Source organism: Lithobates pipiens, unplaced genomic scaffold, assembly GCF_037356315.1.
Source record: "Lithobates pipiens isolate NorthernLeopardFrog02 unplaced genomic scaffold, aLitPip1_a1.2 Scaffold_8, whole genome shotgun sequence".
In the NCBI taxonomy this organism is placed as follows: Eukaryota; Metazoa; Chordata; class Amphibia; order Anura; family Ranidae; genus Lithobates; species Lithobates pipiens.
In genome coordinates this window covers 469382826-469404908 of record NW_027507903.1, presented here as the reverse complement: position 1 = coordinate 469404908, position 22083 = coordinate 469382826, and the positions used below count along the sequence as shown (strand labels likewise).

General features: G+C 44.9%; 1 protein-coding gene across 4 annotated transcripts in view; it reads right to left on the bottom strand.

Moving 5' to 3' along the window:
• PTPRO (protein tyrosine phosphatase receptor type O) overlaps positions 1-22083 on the bottom strand; it is a 112939-nt gene that overhangs the window by 88333 nt on the left and 2523 nt on the right. For 2 of the 4 annotated variants that reach the window (XM_077468584.1, XM_077468585.1), the window contains exon 1: positions 9995-10265. The exons of 1 other annotated variant lie outside the window; for it this stretch is intronic. In XM_077468584.1, coding sequence (XP_077324710.1) covers positions 9995-10072 — 78 coding nt within the window. In that variant the 5' untranslated portion in view covers positions 10073-10265. Of the gene's footprint in view, positions 1-9994; positions 10267-22083 lie in introns of those variants that run through there. One more of the 4 variants, XM_077468582.1, reaches the window with a different exon arrangement.

The following is a 22083-nucleotide window of genomic DNA, read 5'->3' as shown; positions in this document are numbered from 1 at the left end:
AGGAGCTACCGTTCATTGAGGGAACCATGAATACCAACATGTATTGTGACATACTGAAGCAGAGCATAATCCCCTCCTTGAGGAGACTGGGCCACAGTGCAGTATTCTAACATAGCGACCCCAACAACATCTCCAAGATGATCACTGCCTTGGGTAAAGGTGATTGGTGACTGGCCAATCATGTCTCCTCCAGACCAAAACCCTATTGAGCATTTGTGGGGCATCCTCAAATGGAAGGTAGAGGAGCGCAAGGTCTTTTACATCCACCAGCTCCATGATGTCATCATGGAGGAGTGGAAGAGAACTCCAGTGACAACCTGTGAAGCTCTGGTAAGCGCCATGCCCAAGAGGGTTAAGGCAGTGCTGGAAAATAATGGTGGCCACACAAAATATTGACACTCTGGGCTCAATTTGGACATTTTCACGTAGGGGGTGTACTCAATTTTGTTGCCAGCGGTTTAGACATTAATGGCTGTGTATTGAGTTATTTTGAGGGGACAGCAAATTTACACTGTTATACAATCTGTACACTCACTACTTTACATTGTAGCAAAGTGTCATTTCTTCAGTGTTGTCACATGAAAAGATATAATAAAATATTTACAAAAATGTGAGGGGTGTACTCACTTTTGTGAGATACAGTATATTTCCAGCTAAAGCACTTCATGGACATTGGGTGGCCGTGTTGAAAAATATTCCATAATGTGACTTTGTTTTTCTTTATAATGTGTGGTGCACCTTGAATTTCTTACTAGCTTCTTCTTCATCGTTAGGCGCAAATCTCATCCAAGTCAAGTGATGAGTGCCAAGCCTCCATGCAGCCTATCAGTGTTTTTGGTACCAAAGCCCAGGCAATTAAGTATTTACAGTCTGCAGTTTAAATCAACATTCTGTTGTCAACAAGCTGCCACAAGAGAGAATATTTTCCCACAGATTCAGCATGACTAATGGAACCACAAACAGCAGTTATATTTGAAACATCTCTATTATTTATTATATTGTCTATGTTTTTCCCTTCAGAGATTTAGAAGGTGAAACGTTTGAAGATCTCTATACTATTACATTCACATGATTAAAGCTAACCATACTGTGAGCGAATTTCGTGCGGTTCCTGATGAACTGGCTAAAGTTTGAGCTGCGGACACCCTCCTGCTTCATATCCTTCAATGTGAAAAACAGAGGCAGTGCGTTTGATATTCTGACAGTGGTGGATGTTGCCCGATGGTCAGAACACAATAGTAATCAGGGACGATTTACCCATCCACACTGCTTAGCGTGGATGTGAGGATCAATAGATTTCTCTTGTTCAGCCTTAAAGTGATATTAAAAGCATTTTTATTTTTTTTAAAATAATCAACATGTCATACTTAACTGCTCTGTACCGTGGTTTTGCACAGAGCAGTCATGATCCACCACTTCTTGGGTCCCTTGCCGGCGCTCCTGGCACCTCCCTTCTGTCGAGTTCCCACAGAACAAGCAGCTTGTTACGATGGCACCCAGGCAGGCTCGCTCCTGAGCCATTGCTCTGCGTGTCCATTTGCACATCGAGCTGTGACTTGGCCCTGCCCCCTTTCTCTCCTCATTGGCTCACTGGCTGTGATTGACAGCAGCGGGAGGGAGAGTCCACGGAGAGCTGAAGCTCTCATGCACGTTGCTGGATCGCAGTGGGGCTCAGGTAAGTATTAGGGGAGCCGCTGCACACAGAAGGATTTTTAGCTTAATGCAGAGAATGTGCTAAGCTAAAAAAACCTTCTGCTTTTAGAACCACTTTAAATCTTACAATGCTTGCCCATCTTAATGCCTTACTCCAGCTTTGCTATAAATTTAAATAGCACGTTTGGGCCAAGGTAGCCCATACAAAATAATTCCCTTACTAATGACTGCAGTACTGTATACACTGTAAGTAGCATTTACTACATACAGTATACAGCAACCTGTTGAGGCAGTGACATTTTCTACAAGAACAAAAGTGAGTTGGGCTGAGAGCTGCTCATTCATTCACAGCAAGCCTTGTGTTTTATCAGTGAATACAAGGCTTCCTCTGAATTAGGGATGAGCTCGGGCGTGTTCGCATGGTCCACATGCAGAGCCTGCCAGGAAGTCGGTGCAGCGCTGCGCTAATCACAGGCAGTGAGACATTGTCCGATCTCTGCAGCAGCACATCGGGGGAAATTTCTTACTGCCTGTGATTAGCCCAGCGCTGCGCCGACTTCCTGGCGGGATCTGCATGTGGACCATGCGAACACGCCTGAGCTCATCCCTACTCTGAATGGCTGAACTGGAAACGCAGGCGGATGATGTCACGATTTCTACCTCTGCCATTCAAAGTAAACCTTGTATTCATGTGCATGACTGAGCAGCGCTCAATCCAACTTGATTTTGTTCCGGCAGCAAACTGGAAGTCCTCATACTGCTGCTAGAACACAGAAGAACAGCCACAGCAATTAGAGAAGGAATCAGTTTGGGCCAGCTTAACTATTTAAAGTGATAGCACAGCTGGAGGCTGTTGGGCTTTAGGTATCTTTAATGTTAACTTGATTAACCACTTTTCTACTTTTGTTTGTTTTCAAGGGCGGATCAGCGACCCATTATTTACTGAGTGCTGTTTATGAACCGCACTGGATAAATAGTCGACGGGCAGCCAATCTGCCCAGTAATAGCTGTGTACTGAGCTTTCATTAGACAGCTTGGTACACAGAGAAACTGTACCGAGCCTATCTGTAGGGCTGGGTACCATGTGATTGCTGTGATTGTGATTTACTTTCTGGTAAAATAATTGTGATTTATTTTACCAGAAAGTAAGGGAAACAGTATTTTCTTTTCAAAATGTTTGGTCTTTTTTTCTTTTTTAGTAAAAAAAAAAACAGCAGTTAATAAATACCACCAAAAAAAAGCTCTATTTAACACAAAAAAAGATATAAAATTAATTTGGGTATAGTGTTGCATAATGAAGTAATTGTCAGTCAAACTATCACAGTGCTGAAAACCGTAACATAGCTTTGTAATAAAGGTGTATTACAGTATTCAAGTGGTTAAAGAACAGCTAAAAATCTTCAGAGAACAATGCTGTCTAAAAAATTATCTTATCTAACATGTCTTTAATACTAGGCCACCACTATCATTGCTAAGAAGGCTTATCTCCACTGGGAGTTAAAAAAATAAAATAATGGGCTATAGCTGTGAACAGATAATGGACTGTAATCGCAAGTAGGAAATAGGAGATTAAATTACTTCTTCTAAAAGTCATAGTTCTAAACAAAAAGCCCTGGCCTCTTGCCTGAGAATTTATTTACAATATAGTGATATTTTATTTCAGTGCTCTATGGTAAATCTGATGCTCCATCATCCATTTTCTAATTTCTTTTAGCAATATATTCAATAAAATTTATATTTGGAGGGGCGTGACCAGAAGTCGACCTTGATGGAAGCCTAAACCTCCTGCTCTCTCCCAGCCCGCAAATACAGGCACTTTTGGGGACAATTCACTTCCACTACATGGGCAGATCCAGGACCAGCTGATCCACCACAGCCCAGGGAACATCGTTACCCCCAACCCTCCATGGACCTCCGGTCCTTCTTTCCACCGACAGACATGCCGCTCAGTGGAGCTCTCAAAATGGCGCCGGATGCCTCCGCAGCCTGCTCCCGGACCTCAGCTCAAACCCCCCAGCTGGCTCCTACACAACAGCGGACCCCCGAGGGCCACTCATCAACTCCAATGGGCTCCACAGACCCCCCTTCCTCCTCCGGAGCGGTGAGTCCCCCTACAGCCCTGCCTCCCAGGAGGCCCTACCGTGGTTTCTGCAAGCCGCCATGCCTGCCCCCCCCACAGTATATACAGTGCTCGAAAGCTTTCCCCCGCTTGCTGAGGACGGTCTCAGACCCCTGCATCCTTGCCACAGACCCCTGCATCCTCAGACTTTTCTATGGATTTCCTGGCCCTGCCAGACCCCAGGTATACGGTCAGATACCTCAAGAGCCTGCGGGGTGCCAGGCGGCCATCTGCCACGCAGTTATTGAACCACCACCCCCCCAAGGCACAGAGACTATCTCACCCTCAGGACCTCGGCCCCTCCAAAGACCAGGCCACACCACCAATAACCTACGCACAAAACGTTTGCTCCCCTGCTCCCGTGGGGGACCCCCCCCACCGCCTACCCAGGCATTACCCTGAGGAGGGAAATGGGACTCACCGCCCAGGCCAGTACACTCAGCCTCTGCCGCCTCGCACAACTATGCCACAACAAGACCCAATGATAGCCCAGACCTACCCTATACCCCCACAATGGCAACTATACCTGCAGACGACCCCCACTAAGGAAGATTTTAAACAGCTAATAGAAGACGTAAAGTCCACATGTCACTCACAAATACAAATACTCCAGTCAGGTCTCAAACACTTAGCAGACAGAGTGGAAATGGCTGAAGAAGAAATTCAAGAAACCAAGCTGGCAGTCCACAGAGCCCAAGTACAGGGAGCAGACCACCGTACCCTGCTGAGAGACATGCAACATCATGTGTAAGATCTGGACAATAGGGGGAGCAGAAACAACATCAGAGTGAGAGGAATCCCAGAAACTGAACGCCCCGAGGACATACAAATTAGCCTACAAGATGTGTTTAACAATCTCCTGGGGGAGCCCGCCACCAAACACATTGAAATGGACAGAGCCCACCGAGCCCTTCGCCTAAGAATGCCACCTCCAAACCAAGAGATGTCATTTGTAGAATTAACTCCTACCCCCTGAAGGAGGAGATCATGCGGAAGCCCGCCTGGCACACAAAGTGACTTTCAAAGATGCCCAGGTACAACTGTTTCCTGACCTTTCATGGATCACCCTGCAAAAATGCAGGCTTCTTCAACCCCTGCTGCACACTCTGCAAGACGAAAACATTCCCTACCGATGGGGATTCCCCTTCAGCCTCACGGCTAAGCATTAGCCCCAGGGCAAATCCGCCATCCTACGATACCCAGGGGACCTACACGCCTTCTGCGATGGTCCGGGAATTCCTGTTCCCCAACTACCAGAATGAGACCTTGTGGCTACACCACCTCCGCTGCCCACAGTTTGGCAGAAGGTCCCTCCCCATCACAGGCCTCTGAACAGGGACGTATCCCAGAAGAGCGCCAAACACAGAAATGGCTGAAACACATGCGACCCCTACCTATACCAATTGATGAAGGAATACCTTACACTTCAGCAAAACTGATGACTAGGCCCTGGACATTCTCAAGTATCTAGTCCCCCCCTGTGCCCCAGTTTTAATCCCCAGTTTATCATAAATAAATGGGCAAGAGTCATAAATGGGCAAGAGTCACCAGTCTTACTAAACATGGGTCCTCCTTTACCTGCTCAGACCACCATAGCGATCCCCACTGCTATTTCGTCATCCTCAAGGGAGTGTGGCAAACCCAGACAATCACCCTCTGTGCCTTATATGCCCCAAACGTTGGTTACCCAGCATGCACCTCTCCAAAGATATTCCAGAAAGCGATCTCGATTGGGCTTTACATGGCCACATTCATGATGGAAACGGCCACAAACTGAGGAATTAAATATTACAGTAAGAAATTTATATCTTTGAACAATCGATCAAGATCATTGTATACTCTTATTTGAATTTCATTAGCAATAATACTAGGATCAAAAAAATAAATAAAATATTTTTGCCGGAACTCCGCTTTAACTCACATTCATACATACACATACTAGGGCCAATTTAGACTGGAGCCAGTTAATCTGCTAGCATGTGTTTGGAGTGTGGGAATAAACCAGAGTACCCAGAGGGAACCCACACAGTCACAGGGAGAGCATGCAAACTCCAAGCAGGTAGTGCCGTGGTTGGGTTTCGATCCCATAGGACGTTCATACAACAATTCAATAGTATTGCTGCATACACACAACCAGACTTTCCAGCAGACTAGGTCCAACGGACTTTTGGCGGAGTTCCAACGGACTTTCCGAACGAACGAACTTGGCCACACATGAAAGGACTAAGTCCGTTCGAAAGTCTGTTCGTTTTGAACGTGATATTGTAAAATGGGACTAAAAAAGGAAGTTAAATAGCCAGTAGCCAATAGCTTCCCTTGCATCGTATTTGGTTTGTCGAACCAGCATACAGACGAACGGTTTTCTCGATAGGGATTGAGTCCGTCGGACAGATTAGAAACATGTTCTATTTCTAGGTCCGTCTGATTTTTTTTAATGAAAAACTATCGGATTAGCCCACACAAAATCGCATTGTCCGATAGACTGATTCCGTCGGACCTAATCTGCCGGAAAGTCCGATTGTGTGTACGCAGCATTATTGTTCAGTGCCAGGAGAAAAATTAAGAAAAAAAAAAAAAAAGGAAAGGGAAAACTTTTTTCTTTTAAAAAAAATAATGTGATCCTGTTAAATGCTTAATACTACAAAAAATTAGGAAATATTTGTTTGGTTCTACCTTACTCACAATGATGAATCCTTTTAATCTCTGTAATACAGATCTAAACAAACAAACAAAGTTAAGATGATGTGTCTCAGCATTAAAAAAAACAAAACTGTAAAAGCTTGGAAAACAATGGGACTAAAACAAACATTGTTTAATTAGCAACCAGAAACTCCTGTGACAAAAGTATCAAGTCAGTGCACATTCCTGACCAGCTCAGCAAGTGGCACTTGTTGATCTGAGCTCCTCCACACCTCTAAAGATTTCCTTCATTTAATGAAGACAAAATGAAGAGGAGCAATAGGACTCGCTATCATGCAATATCATCATATACTGCAACTCTAATGCCACGTACACACGACCAGACTTTTTGACAGCAAAGGTCCGACGGAACGAGTCCATCGGACAATTCGATCTTGTGTGGGCTCCATCGGACCTTTGCTTGCCAAAAATCCGGCGGACTTTAGAAATAGAACATGTTTTAAATTTTTCCATCGGAACTCCGCCGGATCGAGAAATCCGTTCGTGTGTATGCTAGTCCGACGGACAAAAACAGACGCTAGGGAAGCTATTGGCTACTGGCTATGAACTTCCTTATTCTAGTCCGGTCGTACGTCATCACGTTCGAATCCGTCGGACTTTGGTGTGATTGTGTGTGGCCAAGTCTGTTCATTCGGAAAGTCTGTCAGAACTCAGCCGAAAGTCCATCGGAAAGACCGTTGGACCTAGACCCTTAAAAAGTCCGGTCGTGTGTACGCGGCATTAGCCCTCGTTCACACCGGTGTGATTTGTCATCCGATTTGACAGTTCCAAATCGTATGACAAGTCTCACCCCATTGCTGGCAATGGAACTGTTCAAATTGTAGCAACTCATGTCGCAATGACTTTGAAATTAGACTTCTGTTAAACGAAGTCGCAATGAAATTGGAGGTGCAAATCGCACTGATCTGTGGCACTGAAATCGATTTTAAAGCCGCACTGGTGTGATCAAGGCCTGAGCCCTTGTACACACGTTCGGACATTCTGACAACCAAATCCGTTGGATTTTGTCCGAAACTGTTGCATACACACGGTCGGACAAAGTTGTCGGAAAATCTGATTGTACATAATGTGATGACGTTATTTCGTTACGACGGGACTACGTTCAGGCTTGTAGCCAATAGCTTTGGTCTAGGAATTTGACCTGAGCATGTGTGGCACTTTGTCCGTCGGAGTAGGCTACACATGATCGGAGTATGTCCAATCGGAGCATTTTGTCGGAAAATTTTACGGACAAGTTGGAAAACTTGGTCCGTCGGATACTCCGACGGAAACAGTCCGATGCAGACCACACACAGTCGGATTATCTGACAAAACGGTCCGATAGGTCACATTCCGTCGGAATCTCCGAACGTGTGTACAAGGGCTAAGGCCTAGCTCACACTCTGCATGCCATGTTTTGCAGGGGCACAGCAATCCATTCATTTGAATTAGCTACTGTACCTCTTGAAAATGCAGGCTAAAGGTTCCTGCTCCATATTTGAAATTGCAGCTCGCAATGCGGTTTACAGTGCGGATAGTGGCTTATGCGATTTCCAGTGTGCATGGGTGCCATTAGGATTAATGACACCCACACACATATACAGTGTTTTTCTGTGCAGGTGGCTGCAGGAACAGATGGGAACCTGCAGTGGGAACCACTCGCCCACACACATGATCAGAAAATCATACAGATTTTGAAGCGGTCGTACGATAATCTGATCATTAGTACACAGCTTTCGAGAGCCGATCACGAAAGTTCATCCAATATTATCCAATGGGACAAAGATGAAAATGTTTCTTGTACGGTACCAGATCGCACAATTTTTGTTTCATCAGTACAGTTTCCGCCTGAAAATGCAATCCAAATACAGTACAATACATTACTTCTGAATTTTTATTCTATCGTATGAGAATTTTCATCACTTTAGTAACCTCATCATTTTCGATATGAGACTGGCGTGCAAAAAATAAAATAAAAATAAAAAATGATGATTTGTCCGATAATCTCATTGTGTGTACCAGGCATTAAGCTAAATATAAATACGTTTTTTTTTTTTTTCTGTTCAGCCAGTTGGTAAGCTAAAAAATGAACAGATTCCTCCATTCTCACAAGCAAGGTGTATGGAGGAAACCTCTTCCGACCGCTAAGATGTTTCACAGCAGGACTCTCAGAATGCAGCGATCAGTGGCTGCAGCCGATCGGCAAAAGCTTTCCAACATTCCAGTTTAACAGTGTCGATCTAACGATTGACTTCTGTCAAACAAGAATGGCCACACATGAGTCCAAACTTCAATCCAACTATGGCCAGCTTTACGTTACACTAGTCTATAAGTGATCTGGGAAGTATAAACTTTATTCAGATCTAGTTTTCCTGCATTTAAATGTACTTTAGTTTACATGCGTTTACGTGTGTTCAGAATATCTATTCTGTCTCTCGTCACACAGAAATCTATTTTTTTTCCTAAATATAGCGAATTGAGAAAAATCACATATTGGGGGACCAACAACCAACCCTTAGAAAAGTGGTATAAGCTTTCCCTACTCGCAATTTTATTCAAAGGAAATGGACCTAAAGTGACCATATTGAAGCTGCACAGTACACTATCCGACCAATGAAATCACTCAGACAATACAGGGGCAGCAATAATGTACTGCATGCAAAGGCATACACCATGCCAGCATCTATATATATATATATATATATATATATATATATATATATATATATATATATATATATATATATATATAAATACATTATATAACATTTCCCCTATACACAGATACATACACACATAATACGGTAACACCCACTATACACAAATACACACGCACTATACGGTAATGTCTCCCCTACACAAAATACACACACAATACTATAATGTCCCCTATATACAGCTACACACACACACTATATAGTGATGATATATATATATATATATATATATATATATATATATAAAATACAATATTATACATATATTAATTATACTCAATTTCCCCTATACACAGATACATACACACATAATACGGTAACGCCCACTACACACAGATACACACACACACACCCCAAGGTAATGTCTCCTCTACACAAATACATACACACAATACTATAATGTCCCCTATACACAGATACACACAGAGTATACAGTAATGTCCTCTATACACAGATGAACAGTAAAATCCCCCATACACAGATATATACACACAAAATACGTAACATCCTCTATACACAAATACACACAACACACTATATGATAATGTCTCCTACACCGACACACACACACACACACTATACAGTCAAATCCCCTATAGATATGCACTATAGGGTAATGTCCCCTATACACTGGTACAAGCACACTAAAATGCTTATGACCCCTATACATAGATACATGTACACTTTGTGGTAATGTCCTCTGTACACAGATACATCTCCCCCATTTACAGATATATAAACAGTATACATTCAATTCCTTCCTCCAGATGCTGACACACTGTGAGCAGATAGTAATAGATAGTAATAGAGTGAGGCCATTTCTCACCTGAACCCAGAGCCCCAGTATACACAGGATGGAGGGAATCATTGAGGCGTACAATCTTCTCCTCTGCTCCGTCACCATTGATGTGAAGTGTCAGCAGACAGACAATAGCCGAGGCTTGGAATGTGGAATGGAGGCCTGATGTTAGTGTGTAGCCAGGAATCATTGAGGAGAAGACAGAGCCGAGATGAGGAGACATCTGCATCTCCTCTCATCAGGACCAGAGAGATCCCTCCTCACATGACATCATTCTCTGCCAGCTCACTGCCCCTCCTGCAGCAGATTATTCTATGCCTTCCACTGCACACACCCAGGATTGCCTTCTCACTAATATTAAAGGATGCCAGGATGTGTAAATCCCATGGTGCCCCTCCCCTCCCCCCCAATCCTCCATACTAATATTCCATGATGCAGGGCACGGTATATAAGCCCCTCTTCACCAGCAATAAATGATGCAAAACAGTTTGTATATCCAAGAGGCTTTCCTCAATAAAAAATACATACTGCTGGGCAGAGTATATAACATGGAGCCCCTCTTATCTAACTACAGATGTTGCTGTGCAGTGAATGTATCCAGGTTTCCTCATCATTAAAACAACTCATGTTTATTGGTATTGTTTGTATCCAACATCTTCTCCTCACCAATACTGTATGGTGCCAGACACTACATTCACCCTACATATCTCTGCCACAATATTACACAATGCCAAGTCCTGGATATATCCAGTTGCCCCTGTTCACCAATGTTTAATCATGCTGAACAATGAATGTATATACCAAGGTGGAGCTTCTTCCCACCAATACTACACAATGCCAGGCAATTTATATACCCAGCAGTCCCTCCTTATGAATATTACAGGATGCCAAGCAATGTAAATACCCAAGAGGCCATCTCATCAATATTACACAATGCCAGGCAGTGGAAATGCTCAACATACAGTGCACACACAGCAAACATATGCCAAAGTATTTGTATCTACACTCTGAGTGTAGGTGTAAGGAGTAATGACCAGTCACTGCACAGAACATAACCATAAATTACCCCCTTCCTGCCAGGGCAACCCCCCCCCCCCCACATCCCCCACATACAGAGCTCAACAACCCCATTATTCCCCCAGTATGGATTCTCCCCCACTGCTCTGAATCTCCCCTCCCAGCCTGCCACCTCAGTATAGACCCACCCTATCAGCCTAACCCTTCAGACAGACCCCCCCCCCCCCTGTGTCCCAGTACAGAGTCGACCCCCTCAGTGCAGACCTTCTCTTGTACAGACCACCCGTTCCATTCTAAACACATAGCTTCCAGCTGTCCCTGATTTCGAGGGACTGTCCCTCATTTGTAACAAAGTCCCTCTTTCCTCCTCATTTGTCCCTCATTTTGGTCTAATCTATATACTTGTATATAAAATGCACTTCTTATCTATCAAAAAGTGTTTCCCAGGGCTAAACCTTTTTTATTCAATTTCTAAATTGCTGCATTTGTAAATGGCAAAAGCCAGTATGAAGGAATAGTAGTGGTAAAAAAGCACTTGTGGGTTTAACTAATCATTTTTTAGTACAATTCTCCTTTAAGGGGGGCTTGCCAGGTTGTGTGTCCTATGCCTACAAACTTTTGCTAATAGATGCCCCTCATTCCCATCTCAGAAAGTTGGAAGGTATGTAACCCCTCAGTACAAACCCCCAAAGTATAACCCCCTCAGCCTAACCCTTCAGCACAAACCCCCAGCACAGATACTCTCAGTGCAGTTACCCCTAATATAGACATTTTGGGAGGCCAGTTACATATAGCAGTAAAGCAAAGTCTTTAGCCTCTTCCAGTCTAATGAGAACCTCCAAGGCTAAAGATAACTGACATCCTTCCCTATGTAGTGGGCAGTGAGGCATAGTGGGTGCAAAGTCTTTGGCATCAGACACTTCTTGGTTGTAAAAGAGGTTTTATTTCTTTTAACAGTCCTTTTTTGTATTTTTGGGGGAAAGAGGGCTAGGACCAGGACAACCTTAAGTAGTTGTAGATTCAATTGGCAGACTCCAAGACTTCAATAGGAGGACAGCCTTGCAGGGAAAGGCCCCAGCATTGCACCACATCTGCACATGCAGGAATGCTGTCTCCTATGGCAACACAGTTTCTAACTCAAACGGAACAGTTCTTTCACCTTCACTACAACTCCTCCTTGTAGTTTTTCAACACTGAGTTCCCGGTCTCTCACTAGACCCACTGATTCACTGACTCTAAATCCCTTGAGCTTCTCCAATCTTTGCAGGGGTATCTCTTTCAAGCATCACCCATGCTTCCCTTCTGGCTCCCTATCTTGGCACTCCAGATACTTCTCAAGCTTCACCCCTGCTGACTGGCTCAGTCCCTGGCTTGATATGCTCTGCAAGCATCATATGGGTCCCTGACTTGATCACCGTTTGACGTTTCCAGATTCTCCACCGTGCCCATTCGGTGAGAATACTGTTCCAGTACTTGCTTCAGTTACTTACTGTTTTTCCTGGTAAAGGTGGTCAGCCCCTTAGTGGCGGCAGCTCCCCTTCTACCTCCAATAGGTTCCCGGCAAAATCGTCACTTTTGGTTGGATTGCAAGCCGCAATCCCAACCTTGCGCTGCCCTCTTACTTCCTCTATAGGCCCTTACACAGCCTGGCAGCCAGATGCCCCCAGGATAGGCCCAATCTCCGGGCCTAGCATCCAGGGGCATATGACATATGTCTACCCAGACAGCGGTCCAGGTGGCACAGAACACAGGTCACCTGACTCCACCCAAATATATATGGGCTCCCATCAGGCAAAGGGATTCAAGAAAACCCTTGCCCATTGGCTGAGATACCCCATATACCCATAACCTGACCTTGGGTTGCCCCTCTCATATCTAGTACCACCAAGTACCCGACCAGCTAGTGGTAGAAGAGAAAAGTGCAACAAGGCCAAACTTAGGGAGAAATCAATAGATCACTATCAATCAACTAGGATAACTACTCTTGGCAAGTAAATTTGTGAGGAGCTCGCTGCCTAAGCTACAGGGTGCTACAGCAGTAAAACTGTTAAAATGGTTGTAAACCCTAAGACCCCTTTCACACTGGCACCGCTCTGCGTTAGTCGTAAAGCGCCGCTAGTTTTAGCAGTGCTTTACCGACATTTTAGCGGTACTTATTGCCCACTAACGGGGGGCACTTTTATCCACTGCTAGTGGCCGAAGAAAGTGTTAAATGCACTAGAAAAGCACCATTGCCGAAGCAGCGGTGCCCATTACTTTCAATGGGCAGGGGCGGTATGCACCGCTCCTAAACTGCTCCAAAGATACTGCAAGTGCACCGCTCCAGTGTAAAAAGCACTCAAGCTTTCACACTGGGGCTGCAGGAGAGGCATTTTCCAGGCACTTTACAGGCTCTATTTTTAGCTGTTTAGCGCCTGAAAATGGCTCCAGTGTGAAATGGGTCTAATGCCGCGTACACACGGGCGGACTGTATGGCGTACTTAGTCCGTCGAAACACATTTCAGCGGACAGTGCGCTCGTGTGTGGGCTTCAGCGGACTTTTTCAGCATGCAGTCTGGCGTACTAAGTATTTCGTATTTTTCGAAATTCTGTCCGTCGTACTTTGGTTTCAGCGGACAATCCGCTCGTCAGTAGGCTAGTTCGACGGACTAAGAATGGCGCATGCCCAGAAAGGATTTACACGCCGGAAGGGTGCTTTGCTGTGTATTGGACTTCCTATTTCTAGTCCAGTCGTACGTGCTGTACACGTCATCGCGCAAGCTTTCGACGGACTGTTTGTGCATCCGTGTATGGTCAAGTCCGTTCAGTCGAAAGTATGACGGACTGTCCGTCGGATTGTATGACGGACTAAGTACGCCATACAGTCCGCTCGTGTGTACGCGCCATTACATATACCTAGTATGATGACTGGCCTCAGGTGATACACACAACAAACAATTCCTTCTCCATAACTTGTACCTGTTTATCAGCAGCCACCTCTACAGCTGTTTAACACCTTGACCTCTAGAAGGTTTTACAGCCTTCAAGACCAGGCCATTTTTGCTAGATGTGTGCAATTTGTTTCGCTCCGAATACAAATTCGAACAAATTTTTGATTATTTGGCGATTCTGATGTATCCAAATCTTTGAATTAAATAGTAATGAATAGTAACGAATTTCACTGAAATACGTTTAAATTTGCTTTGTTTATTTGTTTTCTAACGTATTTCAACTTTTAAGAACAATTAGAATTTGGATCGATCAAAAAGCGATCAACCGATTCTAATTCTGTGTGAAGAAATAGCTGGTTGTTAAGCAGCGGGCTGGAAAGCCGCCCACGTCCTTAATTGCCAGGAGGTGGTTTTGATAAAGCATAACTCCCGTGTGAAACGCGTCAACCTTTTTTGTCCACTGCCTATGTTTTGTTGTTTTATCAAGTTTTAACAATAAAGCCCATTTTTTGCATCATGTAGGAGTGCAGCCATTCGTCTTTTTTGGTTCATTCAGTTTCTGCTGGCAGTGGCAGGGCGTGCACCCCACGGCTGCAGCATGCTCTAAAGATTATGGTCTGTCTCACTCACCTGGGAGTAGTGGTTTCTTTGTGCTTAACAGCCGGGAGTCATCATCTGTTAGTGTGCTTCCCCACTGACCGATGAATGTAATGGCCCCCCTCAAAATCCATAGCAGACCCTTATCCGAGCATGCAGCCCTGCAGGTCAGGAAGAGGGGGGGCGGGATAAGCTAGCCCCCCCTCGCTCCTGTCCCATACCAGGCTACATGCCCTCAACATGAGGGGGTGGGTGCTTTGGAGTAGGGGGGCTCTGCGCCCCCCCAACCCAAAGCATCTTGTTCCCATGTTGATGGGGACAACAGCCTCCTCCCAACAACACTGAGCTGTGGTTGTCAGGGTCTGCAAGTGGGGGGTATCGGGATCTGGAAGCCCCCTTTAACAAGGGGACCCCCACCCTATGTTAATGTGTATCAGGTACATAGAATCCCTACCAAGTCACCAAAAAAGTGTCAAAAAGAAAAAAAACGCAGGACAGTTTTTGACAATTCCTTTATTAAAAAAATAAAAGAAAAATTGTGTCCCTTTAAGTATCCATCGTCAATCACGACGCTGATGTCATGTGACTTTTCTGATATAGGGTGGTGCCACTGTGTGACATACTCGGATGGACCCGCTCCTTGCCTATATAAAAACTGTCAAAATGAAGAGAGGGCAGGCGGCGGGTAGCCTCCTAGGAAGCAAAGTGATTTTTGCAATTTTTCAGGTTGGTGGGCATCGTGATTGAAGATGAATACATCTAGGGACACTTTATTTTGATAAAGGATGTGTCAAAAATTGTTTCTTGCAGGGACATGCAGTCAGGGGAGGCAGAGCCAAAAAAAACAAAAATAAAATAAATTAACGTGCTTCAAGGTCGTAGCTTGGAGACCTGGGGGGTAGGTAGCTGAAGTCCCACCCCACCACTGGTCAAAATTTGAGGCTCCTGCCACATATAGTTCAGAAAAAACGGGGCTTCTTGTGCAACCTGTCAGATGCTAAATACAGAGCAGCCAGTTTAAATAAAAGCTGGCACACTCTGTTAGCAATAGACTGAGAGGATGAGCTCACAGTGCCTCCCACTTTTTGTCAGAGGCACTGAGCTTAATGGATAGCTTGGAGCCTTGGACCAATAGTAAAGCACCATTGGAACAAATTGACCAATAAAAATGCTGCAGTGGAGGCTGTCCACTCACTGCAGTGTTATAGAAGGGGGCATGTATCATAAAGAGAAATGCTCCCTTCCAGCCCAGCGCTCTTAACTAGAAGGAAAAAGCATGCGTTTATGGGTATAAGATTTACCCATAATCCCACGTTTTTCTTATACAGTTAAGAGGGAGAATGAGAATCTGCTACCTGCTGAAAAGGTACTGTTTTAATCAAGCTAAATCATATATTATTATGCTATATGTTATAACATAATCATGTATTATTTATCTATTTACTGTGAAATTACTGGTTTGAAGTTAAGCCACCTGCTTGAGTACAGATTTTGAAAATATAGTCAATTACCTTAAAAACAAAATATAATAATTTGTGCAGTATATTACTTTCTTATGGAAATTAACAGTGGCAGCTGGTGAAGTTTTAGGATAGGGGGCCCCAGATACCGCCCTTCCTTTTTAACCCCTCACACTTCTCATAAGCCCCACCCCTTATAGAATCCACCCACACTGTCCCCTGTATTCCACTTGCTTCCACCCATAGTGTCGGTTGTATACAGCTCAGCATCACAGGACAGAGTATACAGCTCAGCATCACAGGACAAAGTATACTGCTCAGTATCACAGGACAAAGTATACAGCTCAGCATCACAGGACAAAGTATACAGCTCAGCATCACAGGACAGAGTATATAGCTCAGCATCACAGGATAGAGTATATAGCTCAGCCTCATAGATCAGGGTATATAGGTCAGCATTACAGATAGGGTATATAGTAGAGCTGCATGATTAATCGTTAAAAAAACAAAATCTTGATTCATTCCCCCCCCCCCCCCCCCCCCGACGATCGCTTCCGCTGAGAGTAGGCAATTCTTTCATATAAACAAGTGGAGAGATTATTTGCTCACTCAACTGTCAAAAGAAAGCATCCCAGGCAATCTGCCAAGTGTAGAACTTGAAACATCTCCAGGTTAAGTGAAGAAGTTACCATTGCAGTGGGACTTCCTGCGCTGCTAGGGTTAAACACTCTTTTGTCTAGGAAAAGAGAAACTGGATCCCCAGAATGGGGACGATTTGATTGGATTAGTTCAGACCCTATTTCATGTAACTTTAAGCAAAAGTCATCCCTAGAGAGTCTGAGCCTACACCCATGTATACCTAGATGGGATGGCCTCCCATTTCTTGGGAAAACCTCAAACTGCCCTGAGGGCCACAGGTGACCTTTAAAGTGGTTGTAAACCCCAGATATGAAATGTAAACAAAGCATATCCCTCTATAGTGTGTACTTGTCTCAATCTAGAGCTCTAAGTGTAATTTCTGTCCGCTGACTCAATCCTCTGCTATAGGTATAAGTCACATGGTGACCAGGGGTGACACAGCCTGTGATTGACAGCCTCTGTTCTGTTCCTGTGTGTGTGCGTGTGTGTGTGTGTAGGGGGGGGTGTCCCTTCTCTCCAATCAGCTCTCAGAGCTCTCCTCACTGATGTAATGTCATCTCTCTCTGCCCCTTGCTTTTTAGAGCTGAGGGATCCTGTGTAAATTCTGCACTTTGAATGACTCTAGGGCAGGGGTCAGCAACCCGTAGCCCACCACCGCTAGATGTCTTCATATCACAGGGATGGATGGGGACGGGAACCGCTAGAGTTTTTTACATTACACAGCAGGTGATTGGTTGCCGGCCAATCCTAGCAACCGATCACCAGCCTGTTAATGTTAAAAGGTAACCAGCAGTTACCGCCCCCATCCAGCCCTGTGATATCGATCTCTGCTCTGCTCTGCTGTGTAAGGTAGGAGAGTTCTACCTACACTGTGTGTGTGTGTGTGTGGGGGGGGGGGGGGGGGGGGGGGAATGGAGGGGGGCAGAAGACACTATGGGGGGTGCTGGGGACACTATGGTGGGGACAGAGAACACTATGGGGGTTACAGAGGACACTACAGTGGGGGGGGGGTGCAGGGGACAGAGAACAATGCTTTGGGGCACAAGAAACTTGCTATAGGGGGAGGGGGGCAGAGAACACTATGGGAGTGATGTGAAGGGGACAGAGGACAATGCTATTGGGTACAGAAAATACTGTAATGGGGGGATCCTATTAGGGACCCCATCACCCCTGGGGACAGGGGCTCCATCGCCCCTAGGGACAGGAACCCCATCTCCAGACCATGCTGGCTGGCAGAGCTGGCGTCAGCCACCCTTGGGTGCCATGATAGGAGAGGGGGCAGTAAAATCCGAATCCCCAGCCACATGCTCCCTCAGGGTGAACTGGTTTTGTATTAGTGAAGCACCTTAGTGAGGTAAACCTGTACTGTTATTATTACTATGTGGGGATTTTTATTATCTTCATTTATTAGCAGGTGAATGCGGCCCTCCATGCATTCACATACATTAAATCCGGCCCTTAAGTGGAAAAAGGTTGCTAACCCCTGCTGTAGAGAATTATTGCTGTAGATAAACAGGTACAACTTATGTGGAAACATTTGTTTCATCTCCGTGTATCACCTGAGGCCAGTCACTTCATTGGGTATATGTGAGGGTTTACAACTACTTTGAGTTCTATATCTCCATCGATAACAGGGTTTATTATTTTGTATATTATGTATTCTTATCACTTTTCTTGTATATGAGTTGGTTATTGTGCTACCATTGCATGTGCTGAAACAACTGACTGTACCCTTTTCATGAGCAATATTTAATTGTTTCTGTAAGGGCTCTCTTGTTTTGTACTTCTACCTTGAAATTGAATTTAAAAAGTGTTGGAAATGAAAAGAGAAACAAGCAGCTATACTAACCTTTTTCCTTGCTACCCTAGCAGACTCTACCCTCCTCTGCTCTCTGATGCTTCGGGATGTGGGCGACAGGGCTGCTGTTAGAAATCATGGGTATGCGTACAGCCTACCTGGCAGAAATCATAGGGCTTGTACATTGTGAATCAGCGTTTCATTTATGTAGCTTAGTCTGCCCGGAGCTGTGTGTAGGCAGTATATGTTACGTTATGGTGATGCAGCAGCTGTAAGAACACAGCCACAGGTTCTAATTTGACCTCTATGTGGGTGCAGCCAGTTTGCATTTGGGGATACTCACCGGCACCTGCACACCTGTCAGATTAGCACCTGTGGTTGTGTTTGCTCAGTCTCTGCGTTCCTTTAGCCCCAGTTCACACTGCCATGGCTTGTCATGTGACTTGAGAGTTCAAAGTCGCATGACAAGTTGCGCCCCATTAACAGAAATGGAACTGTTATAATCGGTGCGACTGAAGTCTCTGTAACTTAGAAAAAGGTTCCTGCACTACTCTGGGGTGACTTCAACAGGACTTGCATTGACTTCTGTTAAAGAAGTCCTATGCAAGCTGCAATGAAGTTGCACAGTGATGTCGGATTCAAAATCACGTGAGCACCTAAGGCAGGCCTCATGTATGCTCACACTTGAATCCTTCTCTACCGTACCATGCGGCCAGATACATGAGGCCTCTGTACCATGGGTTCAGTCCCGGTTGCTGTTGGGGAAGCGACCGTTAGGGAGGGAGCCAGATCACTGACCCCCTCGCTACTGGAGGACCTGTCACCTCTGCCAGGTGTTACACTTGATCATGGCTGCTTTGTACTTTGCACTAAATACTGGTTACCCATAGCAACTGCATTCCTCCTCCAACTTTTCTTACTGAAGTAACTCTTTGTATTGACCTTGCTTCATACCCCACGTGTTCTTTACTGACCCTGTTCTTTCATATGCCAGAAACCATCATGCACCCTTTTGAATGACTTCAGACCAGGCATGGAACAGTTTGACAACTTTACTCTAATGCTGCGTACACACGATCGGAATTTCGGCCAGTAAAAGACCGATGAGAGCTTTTCATTGGAAAATACGATCGTGTGTAGGCTCCATCAGAATTGAGCTGTCGGAATTTCCGCCAGAAAAAAATTGATAGCATGTTCTCAATTTTCCCGACGGAAAAACTTTCTATCGGAAATTCCGATCGTGTGTATGCAATTCCGACACGCAAAAACTCACGCAAGCTCAGATTCAACTACAAGATGGAAGCTATTGGCTACTGGCTATTGAACTTCCTTTTTCTAGTCCCCTCATATGCGTTGTACGTCACTGCATTCTTGACGGTCGGAATTTGGTGTGACCGTGTGTATGCAAGACAACTTGAGCTAAATCCCGTCGGAATTCCAGCGGGAAAACCATCAGAACTTTTTCCGACAAGAATTCCGATCATGTGTACGCGGCATAACTCTTCATGGCAGAACAAATAACAGGTACAACATAGTCCAGATCCTAAACTAACTAAGGAAGGTTGGCTGCCCAGGCATACCTTTAGAGGTGTTAGTCCATGATTAGCGATTTCCAAATACTTGTAGTGTCCACCAGAACCCCGGCATCTTGTGGGGTTACATGTTAGCTCTCAAACTCCTGGACTCCATGTGCTTGGTGTGTTCCCTCATTCTCAAGCTCCTGCACCATCCGCTGAACCAGACCTTCCCCCTATTTATAGACCACACAGGTTGGAAGGCCAGCCCAAGATCAAAGGCCCAGGAATTGAGGTATTGAAAGGTAACCCTTTCCCCAGCCTGGGCAAGCTTACTAGCTTACTAATGCAGAAAACCCACACTGTAGGCAAACTACCTACACACTATATGGTAATGTCCCCTATACAGAGATACACACTCTATACTGGTAATGTTCTCTATAAATACACATTATATGGTAAAGTCCCCTTTACACAAATAGATGCACACTATATGGTAATATCCTCTATACTCAGACACACACTATATAGTAATGTCCCCTACATATAGATACACACTCATTGTACCAGTAATGTCTCTTAAACACGTGAACACTATACCAGTAATGTCTCCTATACACAGATACAAAAACACATTATATAATAATGTCCTCTATACACAGGCACACACTATACAGTATTGTTCTCTTTGTGATATTTTTGGGGTATTGGCTTAAGTGTTGTGCTTAGCAATGAGTTTAGTTCAGTCAGATAGTCCTTCTTGGCCCACTTTTACATATAAGAAAAAGAAAAAAGTTCTACAGAACAAAAGTCTACCCCATGCAAAGGTTTCCACCATCACCCCAAAATAGAAAATGAAATGACTTTGGCCTCCTGGCTTACTCTTGCAGCACAGCTGCTCAGACCTCAAGCCTAGGCCTTTGGTATGGTCCTACAGACTGCTGCATAGCACCACTGTGCTTACGTACCACTCGGTACCTCTCTTGAAGCTCTCTCTGCACTGGCTTTTTGTCTCCTGGATAGAACCCCAACTATGCCCAGGCCTATAATTTAGGATTGCCAGTGCCACCTTTTCTTCAAGTCAAACCCGAACACTTTAGCCGTGCACAGCAATCTTTTTTGCAATTAAATAACAATTCTAATGAAATTAAGTTAATCACAAGAGTCCCCCTTTACATCAGAATCCACAGAGTTCCCCTTTTACTTCTGAACTCGCAGAGTTCCCTTACACTGTATGATGTAAGGGGGGACTCCAACATAAGGGATGTTTAGGGAACCCTGATCTAAGGGGGAACTCTGTTGTACGGTGAGGACTCTGAGAACCCTGATTTACCTTAGTGTACTCACTTAGAGGCAGGAGAGAGAAGGGGGTAGACGTCAATCACAGACAGGGATGGATGGTGAGCTCACTCACCCCTTGGCAGTCAGCTCTCATCCAGATGTAGCTGAGGCTGCTGGAGTGTGGGTAGACACAGAGCAGTAGGGGCGGGAGGAAGAGGAGCAGATAAAGCCCTTTCTCCTCTCCCATCTGTGTGGGGGGAGGGGTAGTTGTTAGTGCTGGCTTTGGGCAGCGGGAAAGAGACACTCTCGGCTTACACAACTGCAACCCCATAGTCTGGTCTGAATAATGTGTTCAGGATTCAGGAGGTCTGAACCCCGAGCGCATGATTCCAAACCCAAACTGTCAGGGTGAATCCTGGACAGGTGGCAACTCTACTATAATTATACACATACACATGGTCTCCGGCAAGACAAAAGAAACTCTTGCGTTTAGGTCAACCCAAAACAAAGGAAATTAATAAAAATCGAAATGATTTAGCTGAACTCCTGTAGCCTATATGCAGCAGTTACACTTTGGACAAAGTGTCATTCATGTACAAATGTCGTTTTTGCCTCAGAACAATAAAGAGGTTCTGAGGGTTAATTGTGTAGGTTTATCTTTGACATCAGTTTGGCTGGGCTGTGTTAGAGTTTTGCCTGGTCATGTGTACAGTGAGGTGCACATGACAGGCTCAGAACCAGGCCTGGTTGGATGTTTTGGGTATCGGCTTTCTCGGAACCAATCAGTGGGTGCGCCGGGCCCCGCTGAGGAGTCTGGGGAAGGGTACTTAAGAGGTTGAAGTCACGTGTTCCGGGTTCGTTTGTGAGGCCCTAGCGGTCT